This window comes from Fukomys damarensis, unplaced genomic scaffold (genome assembly GCF_012274545.1).
Source record: "Fukomys damarensis isolate Sample0158 unplaced genomic scaffold, DMR_v1.0_HiC HiC_scaffold_13, whole genome shotgun sequence".
Lineage (NCBI taxonomy): Eukaryota > Metazoa > Chordata > Mammalia > Rodentia > Bathyergidae > Fukomys > Fukomys damarensis.
Window position 1 is genome coordinate 19,237,728 of NW_022900925.1, and position 24,791 is coordinate 19,262,518.

Sequence of the window (24,791 nt, forward strand, 5' to 3'; positions counted from 1 at the left end):
TTTTTTTTTTTTTTTCAGTTCTTTATATATTCTAGATGTTAGTTCTCTGAGGTGTAGCTGGCAAAATTTTTTTCTAATTCTGTAGGTTGTCTCTTCACTCTACAGATTGATTCTTTTGGTATACAGATGCTTTTCAGTCCGATATCTCATTTGTTGATTTTTGGTATTTCTTGTGCGATTGAGGTTCTGTTTAGAAAATTCCTTCCTACAACTATATCTTCAAGTGTTTTACCTATCTTGTGTTCTAGAAGGTTCAGTGTTTCTGTTTTAATGTTTATATCTTTGTCCCATTTTTATTTTAAGTATGGGATAAGATACAGGTCCACTTTCATTCTACAAACATAACCAGCTTTACCAACACAGGTTGTTGAATTGGCTGACTTTCCTGCAGCACATGCTTTTGGCTCCTTTGTTAAAGATCAAATAGTTGAATATGTCTGAGAAGTTTCTATATCCTTAAAATTAATTCTCTTCCATTGGTCCATATGTCTTTGTTCCAGTTCCATGGCGTTTTTATCACTGTTGCTTTGTAATGTAGTTTGAAGTCATGAATTGCTGTGCTATGGGCTTTGCTCTTGTTTCTCAAAATTATTTTTTTAATTAATTTTATTGGTATATTTAAGGTATACCGTGTAATGACATTCATCATTGGAAATTTACACCTTTACATAATCCATCTTGGTTCTTACTTTTTCCCCATTCCCCTGCCCTCCCTTTAACCCCTGTACCCCTCCCTATCTACAAAGAATTTGTTTCTATTTTTTCTTTTTCTTTCCATTCCCATCTTCCTCCCAAAATTATTTTTTATATTCTGGGTCTAGATTTGTATAGTATGTTGTTGATACTTGGATTGGGACTGCATTAAATGTATACAGCAGTTTTGGAAGTATGGCCATTTTGACAGTATTGGTTCTGCCTACCTAGGAGCAGGAGACATCTTTCCATTTTCTGATGTCCTCTTCAGTCTCCCTTTTTAGAGTACTGTAGTTTTCTTTGTAGAGATCTTTCACTTCCTTGATTAGGTTAATTCCTAGATATTTCTTTTTTATTGAAGCTACTGTGAATCGTATTATTTTCATAATTTCCTTTTTATCCCAGTCATTGTTGGTGTATACAAATGTTGATGATTTTTGTGTGTTGACCTTGAATCCTGCTACTTCCCTGAAGTGTTATATATTTTAAGAGCATTTTGGTGGAGTTCTTTGGATCTTCTATGTAGAGTATCATGTCATCTTCAAATTATATATATATCCTTTTTATTTCTTTCTCTTGCCCAATTGCTCTGGCTAATGTTTCAAGTACTATGTTGAATAGAAGAGGTGATAGTGGATATCCTTTCTTGTTCCTGAATTTGAGGGGACTGCTCTTAGTTTTTCCTCATCATGATGCTGGCTACTTTTATCATAGGCTTTATCATATTCAGGTATGGTCCTTCTATACCTGTTTTCTTCATTAAGGAGTGTTGGATTTTGTCAAAAGCCTTTTCTGTGTCTGTTGATATGATTGTGGTTTTTGACCTTGATCCTGTTTAAGTGATTTATTACATCTGTCTTATGTATGTTGAACCATCCTTTAATCTCTGGAATGAAACCTACATCATCATGAATTTTCATCTTTTTGATAATAAGCTGCATTCTATTTGCTAATATCTTATTGAGGATTTTTACATCTTTGTTCATTAGAGAGATTAGCCTATAGTTTTTTTGTTTAGTTGGGTCTTTAACTGGTTTTGGGATCAGAATGATACTGGCTTCCATAAATGAATTTGGGAGCACTCTATCCCTTTCAGTTTCTTGAACTTGAGGAGCTTCAGAAGGATTGGTGATATAACATCTTTAAAGGTTTGTAGCATTCAGTAGTGAGTATCAGGTCCTGGGCTTTTATTAGTAGGTAGATTCTTTATTACTGAGTCAGTTTCATTGCTTGTTTTTGGGTTGTTAAGCATATTTATGTCTTCTTGGGTTAGTTTTGGTAGTTTGTATGAGCCTAAGAATCCATCCATTTCTTCAAAATTTGCTAATTTATTGGAATATAATTTTTCGAAGTAGTTATTGTTTTCTAGATTTTAACAGTGTCTGTTATGATTTCACCTTTATCATTGTGATTCCTATTTATGTGATTCCTAATTGAATTAATGTGAGTTTGTTTTCTCTCTCTCTCTCTCTCTCTCTCTTTCTCTCTCTCTCTCTCTCTCTCTCTCTCTCTCTCTCTCTCTCTGTCTCTCTTCCTCTTCCTCTTCCTCTTCCTCTTCTCTTGGTAAATCTGGTGAAGGGCGGGCTGGCTGACTGGCTTGCTTATTTATTTAATTAGTGTCCCATCCCCTCCCCCCCATCAAACTCAGGACCTTGTGCTTGCAAGGCAGGTGTGGCACCACTGAGCTAAATCCCCAGCCCTATTTTATTTATTGTTTGGAAGAACCAGCTCTTTGATTTGTTGATTTTTTTAAACAGGTTTTTTAGTTTCAGTTTCATTAATTTCCATTGTCATCTTTATAATAATTTCCCTTCTTAATTTTGGTTTGGAGCTGATTTGTTGTTGTTTCTCAAGTATCTTATCTCTTATAAGGTTATTTATGCTTTCGCTCTTTTCCTAATATGAGCATTGATTCTGATGAATTTTCTTCTTATGACTGCTTTCCCAGTGTCCCAGAGGTTTCATGAATTGTGCAGTCATTGTCATAAACTTCTAGAAATTTTAACATTTCTTTATTACTTTTGTGACCCATTGGTTGTTTAGGAGTACGTTGTTAATTTTTCAGGAGCTTTTGCTTTTTCTGAAATTTCTTCTGTTGTTGATTTCTGTTTTCATTGCATACTGTGACAGTTTATCATTTGAGGTTGCTCTGCAGAAAGGTGGGGTGGGAGAGTGCGGAGTATTTGGATGAGTACTGTTAGGCACTATGGGGAAGTCTGAAATGCACATCAGTGGTAGATGAGAAGAAGAGATTGATGTGGGGTCTGATTTTTATTGGAGTACTTTCAGTTAAGGTGGAGGATTAGTATTGAGAGTTTTTAGATGGTATTTTGTGGGAGCGAGGACAAGATATGAGGGAAGAGGGGTTTACTTTGTGGTTATCAGAACTTGCATATAGGAAGGACAGTAAGCTAGGTAAGATATGGAAGAGCCAAAGGCTTAGGATGGGCAAGATTGAGGAAATACAGTAGTGAAGATAGGCATGACTGTGAGCAGGCTAAGTATGGGGAATTTAAAAACTTAAGAGGAAGGAGTTGACCTGTTTGGAAAAAGACCAAAGAAATATGTTAGTAATACTACCTTGGGGGTTTGAGGTGAAGAAACTACATAAAGAACTGAGAGGAGGCAGAGAACCTAAACACCTATTAGATCAGAGCCAAGGAAAGAACAGTGTGCAAGAGTAACAACCTAATACACATGTGAAACCATAAAAACATAACATAACCACATGTTACTAGATAACTCAAGAAACATACAAAACTTAAACCAGTAAGGTGTATGATGGGAACACAGATTAGATATTCCAATGAGGCATTGCATATGCGATTCCCAAGTAGCTTCTTTGCCAGAGTCTGAGTGCTCACACCCCAGTAACTTCTCTGGTACTTCCACTGCCATACTAAAGCGAACTCAGACTCGGGACCTCTTTCTGCCAGGTTGCAGGCATTCTTGCAGAGTTTGATCCACTTAGTTCTTCGGTTAGGAACTCTTGCCATCCCTTTCCCTGGGTGTGATGGTAGATTTGGCAGACAGGTTCACTGGTACTATATTGTCCACTGAGCCAGGATAATCCCCATGAAGCCTAATCTGTTACAGTAGTACCTATACGGGCTATTTGAGATATAACATACCGTACAACCCTGGTCTCCCTTTAGCAGCAGGAACATGGTGCTGATGTGAGCTTCCACATCTGGCTAACTGAGGCTCAACTTGGCGTATGACCTCAGGAAGTGAGTCTGTGATCACCAGACCCGGGTTCTCAGTGGGTCTCACTCCAAACTGCTCTCCCAACTGCCAGTGGTCTCCTGTAACTGTCTTTCCCTTATCCACTCTGGGAACTTGTCAGTGTAAAGCAGTCAAGGGACTGTTTTGGGACTGAGATTCAAACACCCAGCCCTTTCTTACAGTGTCATCTCCACCAGCTCCTCCTCCATGCAACTGTGTCCTCTCGGGTGCTTATACCACAGTCACTCACCAGCTGTTGACTCTGGAGGGCCTCTTGGGAAACAGTGTCTTGAGTTCTTTCTACTGTCTCCAACCACATAAAATGTTAGTTTCACCTTTGCCTCCTGGCTGGCAGCTAGCCAGCTACTGTCTGTGGCACTGTGGTTTCTTTCTGCATCATGGTCCACCTCTTCTGCGTCACCTAATCCTGTTTTTTCTACTCTTTCCGTTCCCTCTTGGTTCTCGTATACCCTCCCCTCACATCAATTCCTCTCTCCAAGCTATTGTTTTCTAGACTCTAGATGCTGTCCTAGAGAGGCTGAATTGCAAGGACTCAACTGTTCTGCCATTTTAAATATATTTATGAAGCTTTGCACCACTAATTAAAGAATATTTTCATCACCCCTGTAAGAAATCTAGTACCTGTTAGCAGGTGCTCTCTATTCCTTCCTCCTCATAATCCCTGTCAATTGATTTTTTTCCCTTGATACTGGGGATCAAACTCAGGACCTTGTATTGGCTGGCAGGTGTGGCACCACTGAGCTAAATCCCTGGCCCATATAATTTATTTTTAAATTGAAGTTTGCCTTTTCTCTTGCAGAATCCAAGGAAACAGGGGCCTGAAACTCAAGGCAGTACAGCCGAATTAATTACAGGGCTTGTCCAGTTGGTCCCACAGTCACACATGCCTGAGATTGCTCAGGAAGCAATGGAGGTAAGGTGAAAATAAATTCTAGGCTCTTGAAGGACAGATTATAAATGTATATCTCTTTCCCTTCTCTTTCCCACCTGTCTTCCTTCTCTCCATTTTTTTCTCTTGTATGTACATTCTTGTGTTCCTTGGGCATATGATTTTTATGAGTAATATATATCACTTCTAGGATAGGAATGTTTGTGTTATACATTGGTTTATAAATTTCATGGGAAAAAAGTGGGTTTATTTGCTTTATATCATAGGTAACAACACTGCAAATTTTTTTTTTTTTTTTTGAGACAATGTCTAGCTGTGTTACCCAGACTGGTCTTGAACTCCTGGGCTCATGTTACCCTCCTGCATCAGCCTTCTAAGTAGCTGGGACTATAGGTGTGTACCACTGTACCCAGCTTACATTGTATAACTTCTTACACTTAATACAAATTTTCTAATGGTAGTTAAACTTTTTAGTATATATTGTTCTAAAAATTGAGACATAATTCACATGCCATGAAGTTTACCATTTAAAGTATGCATTATAGTAGTTTTTAGCCTAGTCACAAAGTTGTGCATCTGCTACCCTTAAGTCCAGAACACTCTAAAAAAGAAACTCCATTATTCTACCATTATCCCACTTCTCCTTCCGTTGGCAACTCATCTGCTTCGGTCTCTGTGGATTTGCTTATTTTAATCATGTCATGTGAAAAGAGTCATACCATATGTGGCCTTTTATGTCTGACTACTTAATATTTTTAGGATTTATCCATGTTGTGGCATGACTCAGTAATCCATTCCTTGTTAGATACTCCATTCTATGCATATTGATTTTTGTAATCTATTCATCAGTTGAATAGATTCATCTGTTTCATCTATACGTCAGTTGAATTTTGGATTTTTTTCTACTATTGGCTATTATGAATAAAATTGCTAAAACATTTATGTAAAAGTTTTTATGTAGACATTTAGGTATGTATCTAGGGGTAGAAATGTACAATTTTATATATTCACATTACCAATGTGTGAGGGTTCAAGTGTTTCTGCATCCATGCCCACACTTGTTATCATCTGATTTTGATGACAGTTAGCCAGCCTAGGGGACATAACTTGTCAAAGTCTGATAGGGCAGACTAGGGGAACAAAGTTTGATAGAACAAACAAAATGGGAGGGTGGTAGGGAATAGAACATTTGAATGACTCAGTTATCCAATTTGACCTATTTGGCATATATAGAAAGAACACTACACTCAAGTACACATGGACCTTTCTTTTCAACTACATGTGAGAAATGTTCTTTAGGAACATACACAAAAAAACTCAAAGCAAAACAAACACCCCAGAAAACCAAAACAAACACCCTGGAAGAAGCATTCCTGAGATACCTAGATTTGCTGCCCAGACTGCTTTCCCCACATCCTACCCTTTATAAAAACTCCAACCTCTTACTTTGACCTCGTAATTCTTCTCTTGGACATTCACTTGCTATTCCTCTTGACAGTGTACTTTGACCTGAATAAATAAATGGTAAATTATTCTTTTACCACTTGTATCACTGGCCATCTAATGCTATCTGGCATGGCAGTAACTACCATTAATGATTAATTTGCAGTATCTTTTAAAAGTCTAACATATGACCTTGTAATTCATGCCTAGCTATAGAGCCATTAGAATTGCGTATGTCTGTTTACCAGCAATGCATACAAAATTGATTAATAGTTTCCTCCAAATGGAAATGAATATATCAACAGAATAGATAAATAATTTTGAATATAGTCATTCAGTTGAATACTGTAAAACAGTGAAAAAGAATGAGCTATGCTAAGTGTAAAACATGGGTGAATCTCACAAACAATATTGAGTGAAAATAGCCAAACAGAAAATATATTGTATGCTTCCCTTTATACAAATACAGGCAAAACTAGTCTGTGGTGATGAAAGTTGGAATAGTGGCTACCTTTCTGAAAGGCTAATGATGGGGAGGAGAAATAAAGTGTTGGCAATGTTAATTTAGGTAATGATGGAGGATGTATAGATTTGTGAAAATTCATTTGACTATACTACTAAGATATGCTACTTTTCTATGTATATACTGTATACTTCAGTATACAAAAGTTTAGGAGAAAATGTTTCAGCATTCACTTGTATTCATTGCCTATATCTGGGATGGGTACATTGCTATTGACCCTATAAATTAGCCCACTTCTTGCATTCTTTTTGGAAGATCATGTGACAGTATTTGGTAGGAGCTGTTTACATATTTCAGTTTTTGTCCAAATAATTCAGTTCTTGCAATTTTTTCTTTTTTTTCATTTTTTGGTACTGGAGATTGAACTCAGGACCTTGTGCTTGCAAGGCAGGTGCAGGCACCACTAACCTAAATCCCTGGCCCTCTTGTAATTTTTTCTTATGCATACAATTTAGATGGAAAAAGCTACAGATATAGATGCTTATTCATTTCTTTTCTAATAGGAGAATATTAGGAGAACTTTATTCACTATTAAGAATGAGTCAACATTTGATAATAAATGAATGGTACTTCAACTTGACGGGATGTTAAACATCCATTAAAACCCATGTGGATTACTTAGCAATATATGAAAAATATTGATAAAATATCATGTGAGTATACAGTACTATATTGCCAGCTTTGTTAAAATATGTAGTCATATACCACATAATAATGTTTTGGTCAGAACCAGATCATAAATCTGATTGTGGTCCCATAAGATTATATCATCTAGTGATGTTGAAAAGCATACTTCCTGATGCTGGTGAAACTGAAATAACCTAGTGACACATTTCTCAAAATCTCTTCCTGTCAAGGCACTCTTTGACTGTATGTGGAAAATTTTAAAAAGAAGAGACTATGAAAAGGAAGACAGTCATATTAGGATGGGGAAAAGGCTAACATCAGATTCTCACACAGATTGCAATTTTCACTAAGTTTCTGAAATTATTAAAACAGTATTTGACTAGCAGGTGGAGGCAGAAGGATCACAAGTTTGAGACCAGCCTGGGCAACTGGTTGACTTAGCAAAACTCTATCTTTAAAAAAAAAAAAATGCCAAGTATGGTAGTGCATTCCTATAATTTCAACATCCTGAAAGACTGAGGCAGGAGGATCACAAATTCAGGCCCAGCCTGGATTACTTAGTGACTCGGCAGGGCCCCCATCTCAAAATAAAAATTCTAAAAGGCCTGGCTGGGGACATAGCTTGTTGCACAGGCCCTGGGTTCAAATCCTAGAACAGCAAAACAAACAAAAAAATACAATTTTTTAAATGGGCTGCAATGTAGCTCAGTAGGAAGGCCCTCAGCTCATTTCCCAGTACTCCTAGCCCCTAAAGGTGTTTTAAATAATATGTCTATATTTTTATACACTTTATAACTTTTGAACTGTAAATTGTCCAGGGTTAGACATTCCTAGTGTAGGGCAGGTAATCAGTGAAGCTATTTGAAGTTCATGCATTTAGTTTGATTTTAGAAGGAAAAAAAAATCAGTTCTCATTTTTTGTTCCAGTGTTTATTGGAGTTTTAATAAAAGACTTTGAGGAGAATAAAGAATCCTTAAGTGTGCTGACCAAGGACTGCAAAAATGTACAGAGCTTATCAGTGTGTGTTGGGGTGAGAGTAGGGAAAGCATTGTGGAAATGGAGTTAAGAAGATAGAGTAGATTTGAAGGAACAGTCTACACTTCCTTCTTTATATCTTCGTTGCTTTAATTTATATAATAGTATATTCATATGGTACTTGTATATTTAAACTCAATTATTTAATTTCCCTTAATCCTCTGTGAGCCAAATTCTAATTTAAGGTCTATGGTCAATTGAAAAACAGAATGAATAGCCTGCTGTGAAGTGCAGAGTTAGTTTTATTTGGCCTTTTCTCAATTAAAACAAAGTTTTTTTCTGTCAACAAAAGATTTTGTGGCAAGTGAGATAATTTTCACTCTGTCTTTCACTGTATATGGTAATTTTGGGAAGCCCCACCTTACTTGAGGGTCAACTTATTGATGCAGAGAGTTACTGCCTATTGAAATCGTTTGGTTTCTTAAAACAGTTTTTATGTGTATATGTTGTGAATTCATCAGTCCTTTACCTTTGTATATGCATGTCATTTAAGGATGATAGAAATAAAATAATTTCATTCTATATGTTATTCCTTAGAGTTTTGTGTTCTGTATTGTTTTTCTTTTTTGTCTTTAATCTGGGTCCAGGCTTGAGTTACATAGCTCACTTTGTTAGCATTTGTAAAATAAATCGCTTCTCGGCCTTTGGCTAGGATCAAGTGTAGCATTTGTAAAATAGTACCTTAGAGTTATTTTTTAAAGAAAATTTTTAAGTGAATTATCTTTCTCTCTCTCTCTCTTTAAAATTCAGGCTTTGCTGGTTCTTCATCAGTTAGACAGCATTGATTTGTGGAATCCAGATGCTCCTGTAGAAACATTTTGGGAGATTAGGTATATGCACTTTTTATTTTTTAATTCGATTTAAAATTTTAATTTTGTATTTTTTTGTCTTCAAATATTAACTCTACGGTACTTAGTTTGTTATATAACCATTCACTTATACCTCCAGAGGTTTTGTGATTTTTGTGGTTTAACTGACTAGATATTATGAGAATTTTAAAATTTCAGTTGTAAGAAAAATCACACAGTGATATAGGAAATAAATTCTTAAAGTAGTGCTAAATTTTACCACCCAGCTATCAGTACTTGTTTGGTATGACTTATTTTTTGTTTTTTAAAACTGTGATCTTTCATAAACTCTCCATAATAGCAGTGCTTTGATAATGGATATGTGCTAAGAAGTCAAAATGTACATATAGAATTTCATTGTCTATTTTCTTGGTTAAATAATTATCTCTTAATGAGCATAAAGGTACTGACCACACTGAGGAAGATGAAAACCTCAAGTTTTGCCATTATCCTATTGTAGAACCTGTGTGCTGAGTCATTTGGCAGCTGAGTTAAGACCTAATCTTGAGCATTGTTCTCTGATAATAATATAATGTGAACCACAAATGTAATTTAAATTTTATAGTTGCCACATTATAAATACAAAGCAGGTAAGTTTAATTTTTATACTACATTTTAATCCAGTGTGTGTGTGTGTGTGTGTGTGTGTGTGTGTGTGTGTGTATATGTAAAATACTATAATTTCAACATATAATCAGTGAGTTATTAATGAAATATTTTATATTCTTGTGTTCACAAAGTTTTCACAACTTGGTGTATGTTTCAAGTGTACAGCACATCTTATTTTGGAGCCACATTTCAAATGCTTAATAGCCACATGCAGCTGGCTAGTGTCTACTGGGTTGGACATTGTAGCTTTAGATTGGCATCAGAAACTTATTCTCCAGAGGGCTAGATAGTAAATAGGTTTCTGTCGGTCAACCAGTCTCTGTTTTTAGTCAGTGTTGACTTCTGCTTTTAGAGCAAGAAAGCAGCTGTGGACAACATGTGAAATAAGTGGATACGGCTATATTCCACTGATTTGTTTTTAAAAATCCAGTGGTGGGAGGGAGGGAATGAGGAGGGAGAGGAAAAAGAAGTAAAAGGAATTAAGCTGTATATGGATGTACCAGTTCCCTACAAGGGTTGTAATCATACACTAATAAAAATTTTAAAATAAGTTTAAGAAAAGCAAAGTGCTGGACTGGCTTTGACCTAAAGTTGGGGATTTGTAGACCCCTGCTGTATATCACTAGGTTTATATACAGTCTGTTGTGCATGTGATTTCTTTTTATGCCCTCTGCAAGGATGGGATACTTGAATAAAACAGTAGGAGTTTGAGGAGTAGGGGGCTTATATTTATTGCTTTTTATTTATAACCTGTAGACTTCCTTTGATTATGCTGCTATTAACACTTGGATAACCATTTTGCTAAAACCGTGCCAGGGAAACTAAATGTTTCTAAATTGATATCTGTGATGAGAGAATGCCATTCTCCTGTACTGATTACACTGTATTAGGTTGTTTACTAATGATGTTAATAAACTCTTGTTACTGCAGTTCCCAAATGCTTTTTTACATCTGCAAGAAACTTACTAGTCATCAAATGCTTAGTAGCACAGAAATTCTCAAGTGGTTACGAGAAATTTTGATCTGTAGGAATAAATTTCTTCTTAAAAATAAGGTAAGCAAAAGGACATTTTTAAAATTGAAATAATATTTGAAATGTTAAGGGGATAGATTTAAAAAAATGTGTATTAGCCAAATTCTCTTTCAGTTCTTCCCTCCTCACAGTCATTAACAGATACACACACACACACACACACACACACACACACACACACACACACACACACACACGTGTCAAGGATAGGGTAAATCAACATTTTAAAAATCTGTGCCTTTGATCTTAAAATTGTAATGTTGAAGATTTCTAGTTGACTTAAATAGGACTGTGTTTGGGTCAAGCCTAGAAGACATGGAAGCTGCTATAACTAAAGTAGCCTGAAGAGAATATTCACTCGGGCCAGGGATTTAGCTCAGTGGTTCTGCCATCTGCCCACCAAGTGCAAGGACCTGAGCTCGATCCCTGGTACCAAAATAAAAAAGATAATATTCGCTCTTTATTCTCAAGTTCAAATGTAAGATTTGGCTATCATATCTAGGCCAGTTCAGGAAATGTTGCTTATCAAGAAGCCAAAGGAAGAGGACCTCAATTGAGTTTGTTTATATTCTTTCCAGGGCTGGGGATTTAGCTCAGTGGCGCCACACCTGCCTCATAAGCCCAAAGTCTTAAGTTTGATCCCCAGTACCACAGAAAAACAATGTGAATATTCTTTCTATCTAGATTTCATCTTTTGAGAAACTAAAAGTCTTCTTCCTTAGGTTGGAGCAGCTTTTTTATTAAAACCCCAAACAGTTAAGATACTGAGCTTATAAGAATAGGAAGGACCCTTGAATTTCTTTTAACATATAGTTTGTATAGCTAATTAATTTAAGAATTCTTCTATTATGACATAGTTTTAGAAGTGTTTGATTTAATGAGTTTTAATGCAGCCCTAGAATCATATCTATGAGAAATCTTAAATGTGTCAAACACGTATGCAAACAGTACCATGGATCTTGTTAAATTTTTGGCTTCAATTGTGCTAATGGTGAGGTGAGTTTATTTATATCTGGCTTATCTTGATGTGTTACAGTAGTGGAACTTGAGATTATTCCAGAGAGAGAGATCAGACTTCAGAGTTTTGTGCCCTTACCTCTGGAATAAGTACAAACATTAGTGATGTAGTAATGAATCTAAAGTATTCTGGTTAGCAAAGTCACTCCAGTGACACAGTTGATGCATCATTTTATCTCCTAAGAGTCAACTTCCAATTATCCTGACATGGCATAAGATAAAATCTTATAAGAGGAAAGCTTTGTTATTTATACAGTACTTGATTAAGATTGCATTGTAGTTTCATATAGTAGATTTATATTGTTACTATTTCACTTGTGTTCATGTTAGACTTAATTGACTTGTATTTCTTGAATCGGATATTTCTAATGATTTGAAGAGAAGAAAACTGAGAGAAGTTTCAAGGACATTGAGCAAATATTTGTCTTAATGAGGGATCAAGAGGGTAGGTTTCCCAGGATGGTCTTAAATAGGAAGACAACTTGTATTAAGCATTTTTTCCCTCTTGGTTGTCAGAGCTTTGCAGAGCTTACTTATTTCTTTTTTCTAGCAGGCAGATAGAAGTTCCTGTCACTTTCTCTTACTTTATGGAGTAGGATGTGATGTTCCTGCTAGTGGAAATACCACTCAGATGTCCATGGATCATGATGAGTTAATGCGTCCTGGAGTTCCTCGGAAGGGAAAAGGAAACTCCTCTATGGTAAGCAGCTTCTTTTGTAATTTTCTTGCATCATCTGTGTTCTGTTTTGTTGTTGTTGTTGTTGTTGTTGTTTTTCACTAAATGAACTTAAGTAAATTTCAGTTAGGTAATTTAACATTGTAGCAAAAACTGCTTGGAGTCTAGGCAGGTGCAGGGACATGTGTTTATAATTCAAGCATTAAAGGAGGCTCACAAGAGAATGTAGATAGTTCTGCTTGGTCAATTTAGCCATCCCTGTCTCAAAGTAAAAATTTAAAAAAGGCTGGGATGTAGTTCAGTGGTAGAGTGCTCCTCTGCCCTCAGTATTTGTGTGTGTGTGTGTGTGTGTGTGTGTGTGTGTGTGTGTGTGTGTGTGTGTTTGTATCACTGGTCTTTGTGGAACTTTGGGCAAATTCTTAATAATCTCTGTGCCTCAGTTTCTCAGCTTTAAATTAGGGATAATAACCATTGTCCCAGAGTTGTTAGGATTAAATGAGATCATTGATTATTTGACACAGTAACCGATAGCTATAATTATTATAATTCTCCACTTGTAAGAAAGACCATTTATATCTAGAACTTTAAAATTAAGCAGTATAGTATTTACTGCTGTCTGCTTTACTTGCTTAATTTACATTCGTTTCATAAAGGAGTGTTGTCATTTCATGTTTAGGAAGTCACATAACTCAGAGACCAGTGTATATAAGCTATTGCAATATTTAGTCTTGTTTGTGCCTTAATTCAATCAGTGCTGCAGTGTGCCTATTTTATTTCTTTTCTCTACAAAGTAGAATTCCTGTAACTTCCCCTTACTTTGTTATTTATAATTGATTGGGAAATGTTACATTTTTCCTAATGTAGATTTATTCTCTGATATCTCGGTTGTGTCTATGCTAGACTTAATTTACATTACTGCAATGTAGAACAAGATGACACCTATGTGATTTGAAATTCTGCAGACAGTACCAGTACGTTGATTCACATAATCTTAGATAGATAAGATATATTTGAAAAAACTGTTACTATGATTAAACAGGAAAACTTTGGGCTGGGGATTTAGCCCAAGTAGTTCCACCGCTTGCCCTTTAAGTGCAAGGACCTTAGTTCAATCCCCGGTACCAAAAAAGAAAAAGAGGAAAGCTTTTATGAGTTTTAAATACTAATAAGTATGGTACATGGTTTATTGGATTGTTGAGTTTTGTAAGCAAACTTACCTACGTTCAAAATACATGTCTACTCCTGACTCCCAGGATAGTGCAGCAGGGTGTTGTGGAACCCCACCAATATGCCGCCAAGCCCAGACCAAACTAGAAGTGGCCCTGTACATGTTTCTGTGGAGCCCTGACACTGAAGCTGTTCTGGTTGCCATGTCCTGTTTCCGCCATCTCTGTGAGGAAGCAGATATCCGGTGTGGGGTGGATGAAGTATCGGTGCACAACTTCTTGCCCAACTATAACACATTCATGGAGTTTGCCTCTGTCAGCAATATGATGTCAACAGGTAAATGCAGATAAATTTTAAAGCTCAATTCTGCTTTGAATCACATGATGTCTGATTGTGTTAATGTAAGATTACTCCTTTCTGTGTTTGCAGGGGAACTTCAAATAGCTTATTTGTAATTCATCACTGAACAGGGTAGGATGAAAATCACTACCATTTGAAACAAATTGTCAATCTTTCACCAAAATAATAATTATTTTTTGGAGACCAGGCTTCACTATGTAGCTCATGCTGGTCTCAGAATCGTTTAACAGTCCTCCTGCCTCAGCCTCCTGAGTGCTGGGGTAATAGGCGTGCACCCTGGCCTGCATAATAGGCATGCATGCCACTCCTGGCCCTTGCAATATTTTTAATATGCTGTGTGTTTGTTAAATAACTGGGAGAACGGATTACTGCCCATTATAAATAATATAATTTACTCTGCGTGAAATGTATATGGTATGGTTTTAAGCACACTGGCATGCCTTTTCAATAAGTCATTGTGAAAATTAAGATAAATACCTTTCCTTTGAGGTTGGTGAAAGAAATCTATTATTTGAAGCATTTTATTCCTCCTACTCTGTCTTTTGAGTGGGCTTGTCAGATTTTCCCTTTGGCAATCAGCTTTGAGTGTAATAACTGGGTTTGCTGTTGACTTCGTTTAGGGAGAGCAGCGCTTCAGAAACGAGTGATGGCACTGCTAAGGCGCATCGAGCATCCCACTGCGGGAAACACTGAGGTATGGCCTCAGTGACAGAAGCACTCACTATACTTGTACTGTGTCCCACGTAGTTATGTTTATAGTAGCCATACTTGTAATACGCACCACTTTCAAAACCTAGCTGTTACTGATTTTTAGCTCTTGGCTTAAATTTTCTTTCAAATGATAATTGCTTTTCTTTAGGCTTGGGAAGATACACATGCAAAATGGGAGCAAGCTACAAAACTAATCCTGAACTATCCTAAAGCCAAAATGGAAGATGGCCAGGTGAGTTTGCAAAGTTGATTTTTGTTTATTTGACCTCCTAAATGTATGTATTTCACTTCAGTAATCTTTTGTGAGTCATTCTTACTGTGTTTTAAGTATATAGTTTCTTAGAATTATTGAATTATGATACCTCTAGATCTGTATTGCCTATGTGGTAGAGACACCAGCCATGTGTGTGGCTGTTTACATGAATTTATATTAAATTTTAACTTAGAATAATGAAAATTAAATACACTTCAATTCCTCAGTCATACGGTAGCCATATAGCCATGTGTGGCAATTAGTATGTTGAACACTAGAGATGTAACACATTTCCATCATTGCATTGCAGAAATATTGGGCAGCACTACTGGAAACCATTTATGGTAGAGACCATATTTTTTTCTTGCTCTTTCTTATTCAGTCAAGGTATTTCACAAAAGTTTTAGAAAGGAAGAGCAGGAATAGAGAAAAATAAATGCAGAACAATTCATTTTGTTATACAGTTAGGTATTCTGATTAAGAGATCTAAACTTATAGAAGCTAGAATGTATAGGGTAAATGAAATTTTTAATTTGAGCATTTTAAAACAATTATCAACTATATAATTTTATTTATTAACTAACTTCAGTTATTTCTTATCCCAGAAATTGATAATTAATTGGTACTTATGTATGTTTAATTTGTATCACTCATGTTGCTCTCACTGTAGATGCTTGAAAGAAGCTGGTTATTCTCCCATTTGCTTTTTTTCCATCATACTTAATTAGAACAAGAAAACTACATTTTGTGCAGTAAAATTATATACCTAATATATCTTTGGGAAAGGATAGGTAGTTTTTGAATGAAAGTCTTTTTTGGTAACTGTTAATTGATACATAATTCACATAGCATAAAATTTACTTAAGGATTCTTATTCAGTGATTGTTTCTGCTATATTCAGAGAGTTGTATAACTATCACACAATTTAGAACATCTTTGTCTTCTCAAAAAAAAACCTTACATCTTTTAGTTATTTCTTCCCATAACTAACCCCTTTACTTTTCTGCTTCTCTGTCTGTAACTCTCCATCCCTGGGCAAACACTAGTCTTCTTTCTCTCTCTGTAGATTTGCCTATTCTGGACATTTTATGTAAAGGGAATCAGATTATATGGGCTGTTGTGGCTGGTATCTTCCTTTTTTTTTTTTTAATGTTTGTGAGACAGGGTCTTGCTATGTCGTTCATGAAATTCATTATGCAGCCCAGGCTGGTCTCAAAGTCATGGCAGTCCACCCACCTCAGCCTCCTGAGTACTGGAATTATAGGTGTGTGCCACTACACCTGGCTAGCATCTTTCACTTAACATAATGTTTTCAAAGTTCATCCATGTAAATCAAAGCTTTTTTAAAAGAAATTTGATACTCTGGATTGATTAAAAATACATATGGCAATTTCAAGTTTTGCTTTTTAAAAGGTAAAAAATGTACTATTGAAAGAAATGACAAGGAGTAATTTGTTAATTTTCAGCCAATGTAGGTTGAATTCATGCTCTCCACAAAAATTTTGTCTTTAGGCTGCTGAAAGCCTTCATAAGACCATTGTTAAGAGACGAATGTCCCATGTGAGTGGAGGAGGATCCATAGATTTGTCTGATACAGACTCCCTACAGGAGTGGATCAATATGACTGGCTTCCTTTGTGCCCTTGGAGGAGTGTGCCTGCAGCAGAGAAGCAATTCTGGCCTGGCAACCTATAGCCCACCCATGGGCCCAGTTAGTGAACGTAAAGGTTCCATGATTTCAGTGATGTCCTCAGAGGGAAACACAGATACACCTGTCAGCAAATTTATGGATCGGCTGCTATCCTTAATGGTGTGTAACCATGAGAAAGTAGGACTTCAAATACGAAGCAATGTTAAGGATCTGGTGGGTCTAGAGTTGAGTCCTGCTCTCTATCCAATGCTGTTTAACAAATTGAAGAATACCATCAGCAAGTTTTTTGATTCCCAAGGACAGGTAAAGTGTTCTCTGCTTTATTTTTCACCCTTTCCTATAAATAGAGTGACCTTGTTTTGTAATAATGAAGCCTTTTTTGCAGATTATTTAAGTTAGGTACCAACATGAATATTCACTCAAAAAAAAAACAAACCAAAATTTTGTAGGAAGCAGTCAGTAAATAATAGGCGTTATTTTACTTATTGGGAACTTTGGCATTTGAGTGTTCCTGGCGGTATGGATATTATGGGGTATGAATGTCTGTGTAGCTATATGTTTGCCTGATAACTATATGTCTGTGGGGGTGGGGTTTGGGGAAGGTGGGAGGGGGAGTCAATTTCAGCTCTCTGGTCTGTCTTTTGTGCATTGATGGTAAGTCACTAATATAGTTTGTCCTTTGTGTAGGTTTTATTGACTGACACCAATACTCAATTTGTAGAGCAAACCATAGCTATAATGAAGAACTTACTAGATAATCATACTGAAGGCAGCTCGGAACATCTGGGGCAAGCTAGCATTGAAACAATGATGTTAAATCTGGTCAGGTAAGTATTCCGACTGCTAAAATGTAGCAGAAAGATATTTTAAGAGGTAAGAAAAACCTCTTACACATTGATACTTGTAGTAATGAGAAAATATTTTATCCTTTTTTTTAACTGCACTCAAGGTAAACCAGAAGTTGTAGATGTTCTTACCTAAGTAAAATAAAAATCTTGATCATGCTTGTTACATTTAGTAATTTTAATTAGGGATTAATGAAAGCATTTATAGTATCTCCCTTTTTGTCTATATCTGATAATTTTAAAAATGTTTCTTTGTCTAAATAGGTATGTTCGTGTGCTTGGGAATATGGTCCATGCAATTCAAATAAAAACGAAACTATGTCAGTTAGTTGAAGTTATGATGGCAAGGAGAGATGATCTCTCATTTTGTCAAGAGATGAAATTTAGGTGAGTTCTCAAAAAAGCAGATGAGAGTCTTATGCATATTATGTTAAATGAAATACAGAAAGATGAGTTTGTGCTTCCCTGAAGAAAGAAGGAAGTGGAAATAGAGCATTTTATATATTGTTTTCTATGAATAGGTTTACAAATTTCCCAAAGCTTTGTGCCTTTGGAAATGTCTTTTTTTGTTGGTGTTGGCCTTTTGAAACAGGGTCTCGCTGTGTAGTGCAGGCTGGCATTAAACTCAATGTGTAGCCCAGGCTGGCCTCGAACTTGCAGCAATCCTCCTGCCTCAGCCTCCCAAGTGCTGGGATGAGAATGTCACTTTTTAAAACTTACATTCTAGGGCCAGGATTTGGCTCAGTGCTTTCGCTGCCTGCCTCGCAAGTGCAAGGGCCTGAGTTCAATCCCTGGTACCAAAAAAAAAAAAGTCTAAGTTGTATCTGTGACTTTTTTAAAAGCTGTGATATCAGTATCTTTTCAATGAAGTTGACTTATTGCCTAAGTTATTTGCACTGTAAAAATCTTACGTGTAAAGATATGTTTGTGATTTAAAAAAAAAATGTTTGCTATTTCCATCTTGTCACCATTGTACAGGAATAAAATGGTAGAATACTTGACCGACTGGGTTATGGGAACATCAAACCAAGCAGCAGATGATGATGTAAAATGTCTTACAAGGTAAAAAAAAAAAAAGAGAGAGAGAGAGTGAGAGAATGACTTTTAAGTATTAGCAGCCTTTATTCTGGGCCCTAAACATATTTTGTTATAGCTATCATACATATATTCACGTGTAGTAGTGTTTTGGATGTTGAGCTTTTATTGGTTGGTTGATTGGTTGACTTATTTATTGATCGATTGCAGAACTGGGGGTTAAACCCAGGGCCTTGCACATGCTAGGCAAGCATGGTGCCACTAACCTATATCCCCAGCCCTTTTTATTATTTTATTTTGAAACAGTGTCTCACAAAGTTGCTCAGTCTGGCCTTAAATTTGCTTCCTTCTGTTTCAGCACCCCTCTGCTTCAGCATCCCAAGCAGCATGTAGCACCATGACTAGCAAAGATACTAGTCTTTGTTACTACCTTTCTTTTCTTTTTTTTTTTTTTTTTTAACTGAAAGACTTTTAGCAAAAACAAATGTTAGAAAGTGTTATGTTTGGAAAAATTAGTGTTGTCAATTTAAGAAGACTAGTTTATAGTTATTGGGAAAGAAGATGCATAGAGCTTCTTAGAGTGTATTTTATGATTAGATAAAGGCACATGTACTATTTGAGGAGTTAATTGTGTAGAGTCATTCTCAGAAGTAGCTGCTTTAATGATAAATGTATAAAAGTATTTAATGATACTTAATGACATATTAGAAAATGAACTATGAACTATATCATAAGTATTTGTACAAGTATCTTTGGCCACGACTGATTTTAATTGATTGATTTTTGTGGTGCTGGGTTCAAACCCAGGGCTTGAGCTTGCTAAGTAGGCACTCTATCCCTGAGCTACAGCGCTGGTCCCCCAGTTTTGATTTTAAGGTAGTTGTCACACCAAGATTACTTTGCAGAAAGTTATCTTCTCAATTTGAAATGATTTTTACATTCTGGGTCTGTATATTTACTCAGACTACTTAGATTGTGCTAATAATTTGTTTAGTGAAATAGGTAGTGCTTATAGTTTATTTGAGGGAAATGTTGAGTAGAGAATCTGAAGATTCACAGTGTCTGAATTATTTTTCTTCAGAGATTTGGACCAGGCAAGCATGGAAGCAGTGGTCTCACTCCTCGCTGGTCTTCCGCTGCAGCCTGAGGAAGGAGATGGTGTGGAATTGATGGAAGCCAAATCACAGTTATTTCTTAAGTAAGTTTCAGCCACCAAAAATACAAAGCAAAATAAATAAATAAATAAACCACCCTCCCCCAAAGCAAGTGTAGCCAGTACCTAATTATACTTAGAATTATGGCCACTACTACTGTCTCATAAAGTATGCTCTCCTAATGAAGAAATACTTGCCATAACAAATCTAGTTTGGGAAAACAACTGTGTATTGTTAGAAAGTGATGTGATCGGTGAAATTTTACTTGTAATAAAAAGTGAGATTACTTCATTAAGTCACTTCAAATGCCATTAAACTGTTGGACCACTAATTTTATATATTCAATATTAAAAGTGACACATATACTAGGAGCCATTGCATCTATTTCATGCTTATGTTATTTAATGGATACTGAGATTTGTCAAGATAAAATCATACATAACATATCAGCATCATAAGCCATCCTGACTGATTACCCCAAGACTGAGGAAAAGTAAATATCCAGGGCCACTCAGGTGATAATGTGTGTGATTATTTCAGAGTGCCTCGTTAGCATTCTGGTTGTTGTGACTTTTATTCTTAAAAGTTGTTCTTTGTATTTCTTAGGTACTTCACACTATTTATGAACCTTTTGAATGACTGTAGTGAAGTTGAAGATGAAAATGCGCAAACAGGTGGTAGGAAGCGTGGCATGTCTCGAAGACTGGCATCCCTGAGGCACTGTACAGTTCTTGCAATGTCAAATTTACTCAATGCTAATGTAGACAGTGGCCTCATGCACTCCATAGGTGAGACTGAGTAAAAACCTAGAAACCAGGAAAAATAACTTCAGCAAGGCCATGTTAGTAAATTTGCATCTATCTGTCCATACTAGGTTTAGGTTATCACAAAGATCTCCAGACAAGAGCTACATTTATGGAAGTTCTGACAAAAATCCTTCAACAAGGAACAGAGTTTGACACACTTGCAGAAACAGTGTTGGCAGATCGCTTTGAGAGACTCGTGGAATTGGTCACAATGATGGGGGATCAGGGAGAGCTTCCTATAGCTATGGCTCTTGCCAATGTGGTCCCTTGTTCTCAGTGGGTAAGTTCATTGGGCAAGTAGGGGAGAAGGGTGCCTAGTACATAACAGATGCTTTAAGTTAAGAGCTGGAAAGAACTTCATAAATTTAGTTGAGTGGTTTTCAGCTGTGGGGCAATGGTTGGCACTCATGGTACTTACTAGTGTTTTGTCTCATTCCACCCCACTGAAAAATTTATTTAAACACTAATTTGAGAAGTATAAAGCCATATGATCTGGTGTTTTTGTACATTATACAATAAAGTCATTAGATTGTACTTCATTTTAGTTAGTTGTTAGTAATGCTAGAACTGGAATCTGTGGTTTGTGCCTGTTTCCTCCCTCCAGTTAGCTATTCTTTATCATGCGCCATGCAGTTTTATTTTTTAACTTAAAAATAATTTGCACTTGAAAGTTACTCTTACTCATTTTAAACAAACACTGAAGATATATATGGCTATTTCACTTCTCTCAATAAATTTTCTAAAATCACATAATTTTTAATAATATTTGCTAAAATTTTGGAAAGGATTTTTTTCCCCTTTCTCATGTTAAAAAGCCATTAGGTTTATAATCTCTTAAGTTGCCCTAAGGCAATGATTTTTTTCTTTTTTCTTCAATGCTAGGGATTGAACTCAGTGTTTGATGCATGCTAAACAAGTTCTTTACCATAGAGCTACATCCCTAGCCCAAGTTATTTGGTTTATAGTCTACCAAAACTGACTTAAATGATAGTAAATTCTAACTAGTAATCTGTCATTACCTGTCGATTGTTGCTTGCTTACAAAAAAATTTGTAAGATCGTATTTCTCATACTTAAAGTAAAATTCAGATTTTGGGCGAAGGGGCTACTGAGAAATGAACCCAGGGCTTTCGCACAGAGCTGTTCCCACCTGTTCTAATTTTTTCTTTGGAGACAGGTTCTCGCTAAGTTGCTGAATTACCTAGGCTAGGCTTGAACTTTTGTCCTCTTCCCTCAAGCCTCCCAGAGTGCTGGGCATACAGGCATGGACTACCAAGCCTGGTATAATTCAAATTCTTTACCTTGGCCTACAAAGCTGTACCCAGTCTTGTTCCTCCCTCATCTCTGTCTCCATCATTATACCATCATGCTTCCTTCTTATTCACCCAGTTTGAGCCACACTGTCATCTTTATGTTCCTCAGATTTCTTATATTTATTTCTGTCTTAAAAACATCCTTGCTACTGTCTAAAATACTTCTCTGATTATTTTGATTTCCTCTTACTTGAATTTAGTAAGAACATTTAACATGAATGCTACTCTCTTAATATATTTTAAACTATACAATATGGTATTACTGGCTATAGGCACAATATTACATAGCAGTTCTCCAGAATTACTCATCCTGAATAATTGAAATTTTATATCTGTGGATTAGCAACATCCCCAAATTATTGAAATTTTTTTCAAGTAGGAAATAATTTTTTATCTGAACTTATTTGACACATTAAATTACACAAAGGAGAATACATGCAGCTATATAAAAAGAATCACATTCTAATGCTACTTGAACACACATCAGTGGTCAAAAAAATAACGAATTATAGAATAAGCATGGGAATTTAAAACAAAAACACAGGCTGTGCAGTAAAGTTTCATGCTTCTAACTTCACTGAGTTCTGTGATGTGCTTCTTTGTATTCCTCAGTTTTTCCAAGTTGTAATCACTTTTTAATATCTGCAGAAGATTGTATATGGAACGTCTAACCCTAGACTGCTAATCTGGGAACATCATTCAGGATTCTTGCAGCGTTTTTGTGTTTTGTTTTGTTTTGAGACAGGGTCTCACTATGCAGTTCAGGCTGCCCTTCAACTCAGTGTGTAGCCCAGGCTGACCTCAAAGTTGTCGTTATCCTCCTGCTTCATTCTCCCAAGTTCTGAGATTACAAGTGTGTGCCACCATGCCTGACCAATACCCGATTTTTATTGTGGCATAATTTCCACCATCTTTAACTTTCTTTTTTTTCAATTTTCTTGAAAAATTTCAGTTCCCAACACCACAAAAAGGTTCAGTAAGCTTTAATTTATTTTATATGGTTATAGTAAATCTAATGAGTTTTATGACTGACTTTTTTTTTTTAACTTGGGATCAAATCCAGTTTCATGCATGATAGACACGTGCTTAGCCCTTAAATGACTCATATGTTGAGAAGGAGTTTTATATTATACCAGATCTGTTATATATAAAATACAAAATAACACTTAAAATAATTTAATTCTGTTTTTTAAGTGATGTTAAGCTCATTTGCTTAAAGTTTTCAAATTTAGGGGGCAGGAGTTAGAGTAGAAAAAGCATTTAACAGAGTAATCCAAAAAGTAATTTCTGTTTTGTAACTGAGTCCTTATTTTTTATTTTTATTTATTTGATACCAGGGATTGAATTCTGGACCTTGCACTTGCTAGGCAGGTGGCAGAATCACTGGGCTAAATCCTTGGCCTCTGAGTCCTTAATAATTTTACTGACCTTCATAATGAAGAGTAGAGTTGTAAAATTTTGTCAGTTTTTTTTTTGTTTTGTTTTGGGGTTTTTTTAGACAGGGCTTTACTATGCAAGTCCAGGTTGGCCTTGAACTCTTGGAGATCCTCTTGGCTCGGCCTACCGAGTGCTGGGATTATAGGCATGCGCCACCACACCCAGTTGGATCTTTATAATTTTTTTACTTCTAGATTATTATTAGTTAGGATTATTGAGTATTTTCCTTTATTCACGTATCAGATTGTATACCTACAACTAGGCCAGGTTTAAAGGACCATCATCCTGGCCTTTGTTGTCACTGCTTCAGTTTTGTCTTGTCTTGTTGCTTTTTGAGACAACCTCACTATGTATGTAGTCAGGCTAGTCTTGAACTTAGGGTGTGGCCTGAGCTGGCCTCAAATTTGGAGTGATCCTCCTTCCTCAGTCTCCCAAGTGTTGGGTTTACAGGGGTGTGCCACCATGCCCAACACACTACGTGAATGTTAAAGTGCCTTATTATAGCTACTTTTTCTTAGCCTGTGATTTAACAGTGATTTGTTGTCTGATCATTTTTCTTGAGTGCACCAAAAACTACTTTACCTATGGGGAATTACAAGTTTTTTTTATATGATAGTTGGGAATTTCATCACTCACTCCCATCTTGCTGACTTTGTATGTAAATCTGGCTCATCTCTTAGTTCAGAATGCCAAGCCCAGATCCTTCTGTTCTCAGTTTTGTCAAAAAAACCTGCAGTCTTTCCATTTTGCTGTTTCTCTATCTATTCCATATTTACTCCATTCCCATGATGGTATGAGGAGAGTAGAGCTCTTCTGGTCACCAAAGTCTTATTTCTCCCCAGTGATTTTCTAAGCAGATGATCTCTGCAAATTGAACTCTTTGCTTTCATTATTTCTTTTCTTTATTTTGTGATATAGCTTGAGCTGAATCCTGATTGTTTTCCTAATAATGCCTATGTCTGTGTTATAATACTTTCACCAGTTAATACTTAGAATTAACAGCTGTTGTATACTTACATAGCCACATGTCATAGACACCATATAAAGAAAAAAATTCCAGAGGAAATTAATCAGTTACCATTTGCCTCAGTTTAGTAGTTGGCTGTCAGCCTTGGATTTCCCTTTTGTCAATAACTGACTTATGCTTCAAAATTGTTGACACTAATACAATTTTGTTTTTTTCTCAGGATGAACTAGCTCGAGTTCTGGTTACTCTATTTGATTCTCGGCATTTGCTATACCAGCTACTCTGGAACATGTTTTCTAAAGAAGTAGAATTGGCAGACTCCATGCAAACTCTTTTCCGAGGCAACAGCTTGGCGAGTAAGATAATGACATTCTGTTTCAAGGTTTGTATTATTCCTGTGTGCATGTGTGCTAAGGATTGTCAACCAGTAATTAATGTACAGAATGGGCAGAGC

At 36.2% G+C, this 24,791-nt stretch overlaps 1 protein-coding gene and 1 pseudogene across 1 annotated transcript in view; both read left to right on the top strand.

Annotated features, from left to right (window-relative positions):
* The window catches only part of Nf1 (neurofibromin 1), a 264,437-nt gene that overhangs the window by 108,684 nt on the left and 130,962 nt on the right, over window positions 1-24,791 (top strand). The window contains exons 17-31 of the mRNA XM_033762739.1: window positions 4,739-4,852; window positions 9,208-9,287; window positions 10,845-10,968; window positions 12,515-12,664; window positions 13,894-14,143; window positions 14,788-14,861; window positions 15,027-15,110; window positions 16,644-17,084; window positions 17,469-17,608; window positions 17,891-18,013; window positions 18,605-18,688; window positions 19,743-19,859; window positions 20,422-20,603; window positions 20,690-20,901; window positions 24,558-24,719. Coding sequence (XP_033618630.1) covers window positions 4,739-4,852; window positions 9,208-9,287; window positions 10,845-10,968; window positions 12,515-12,664; window positions 13,894-14,143; window positions 14,788-14,861; window positions 15,027-15,110; window positions 16,644-17,084; window positions 17,469-17,608; window positions 17,891-18,013; window positions 18,605-18,688; window positions 19,743-19,859; window positions 20,422-20,603; window positions 20,690-20,901; window positions 24,558-24,719 — 2,337 coding nt within the window. The remainder of the gene's footprint in view (window positions 1-4,738; window positions 4,853-9,207; window positions 9,288-10,844; window positions 10,969-12,514; window positions 12,665-13,893; window positions 14,144-14,787; window positions 14,862-15,026; window positions 15,111-16,643; window positions 17,085-17,468; window positions 17,609-17,890; window positions 18,014-18,604; window positions 18,689-19,742; window positions 19,860-20,421; window positions 20,604-20,689; window positions 20,902-24,557; window positions 24,720-24,791) is intronic.
* On the top strand, window positions 9,087-9,183 carry LOC117285938 (annotated as a pseudogene).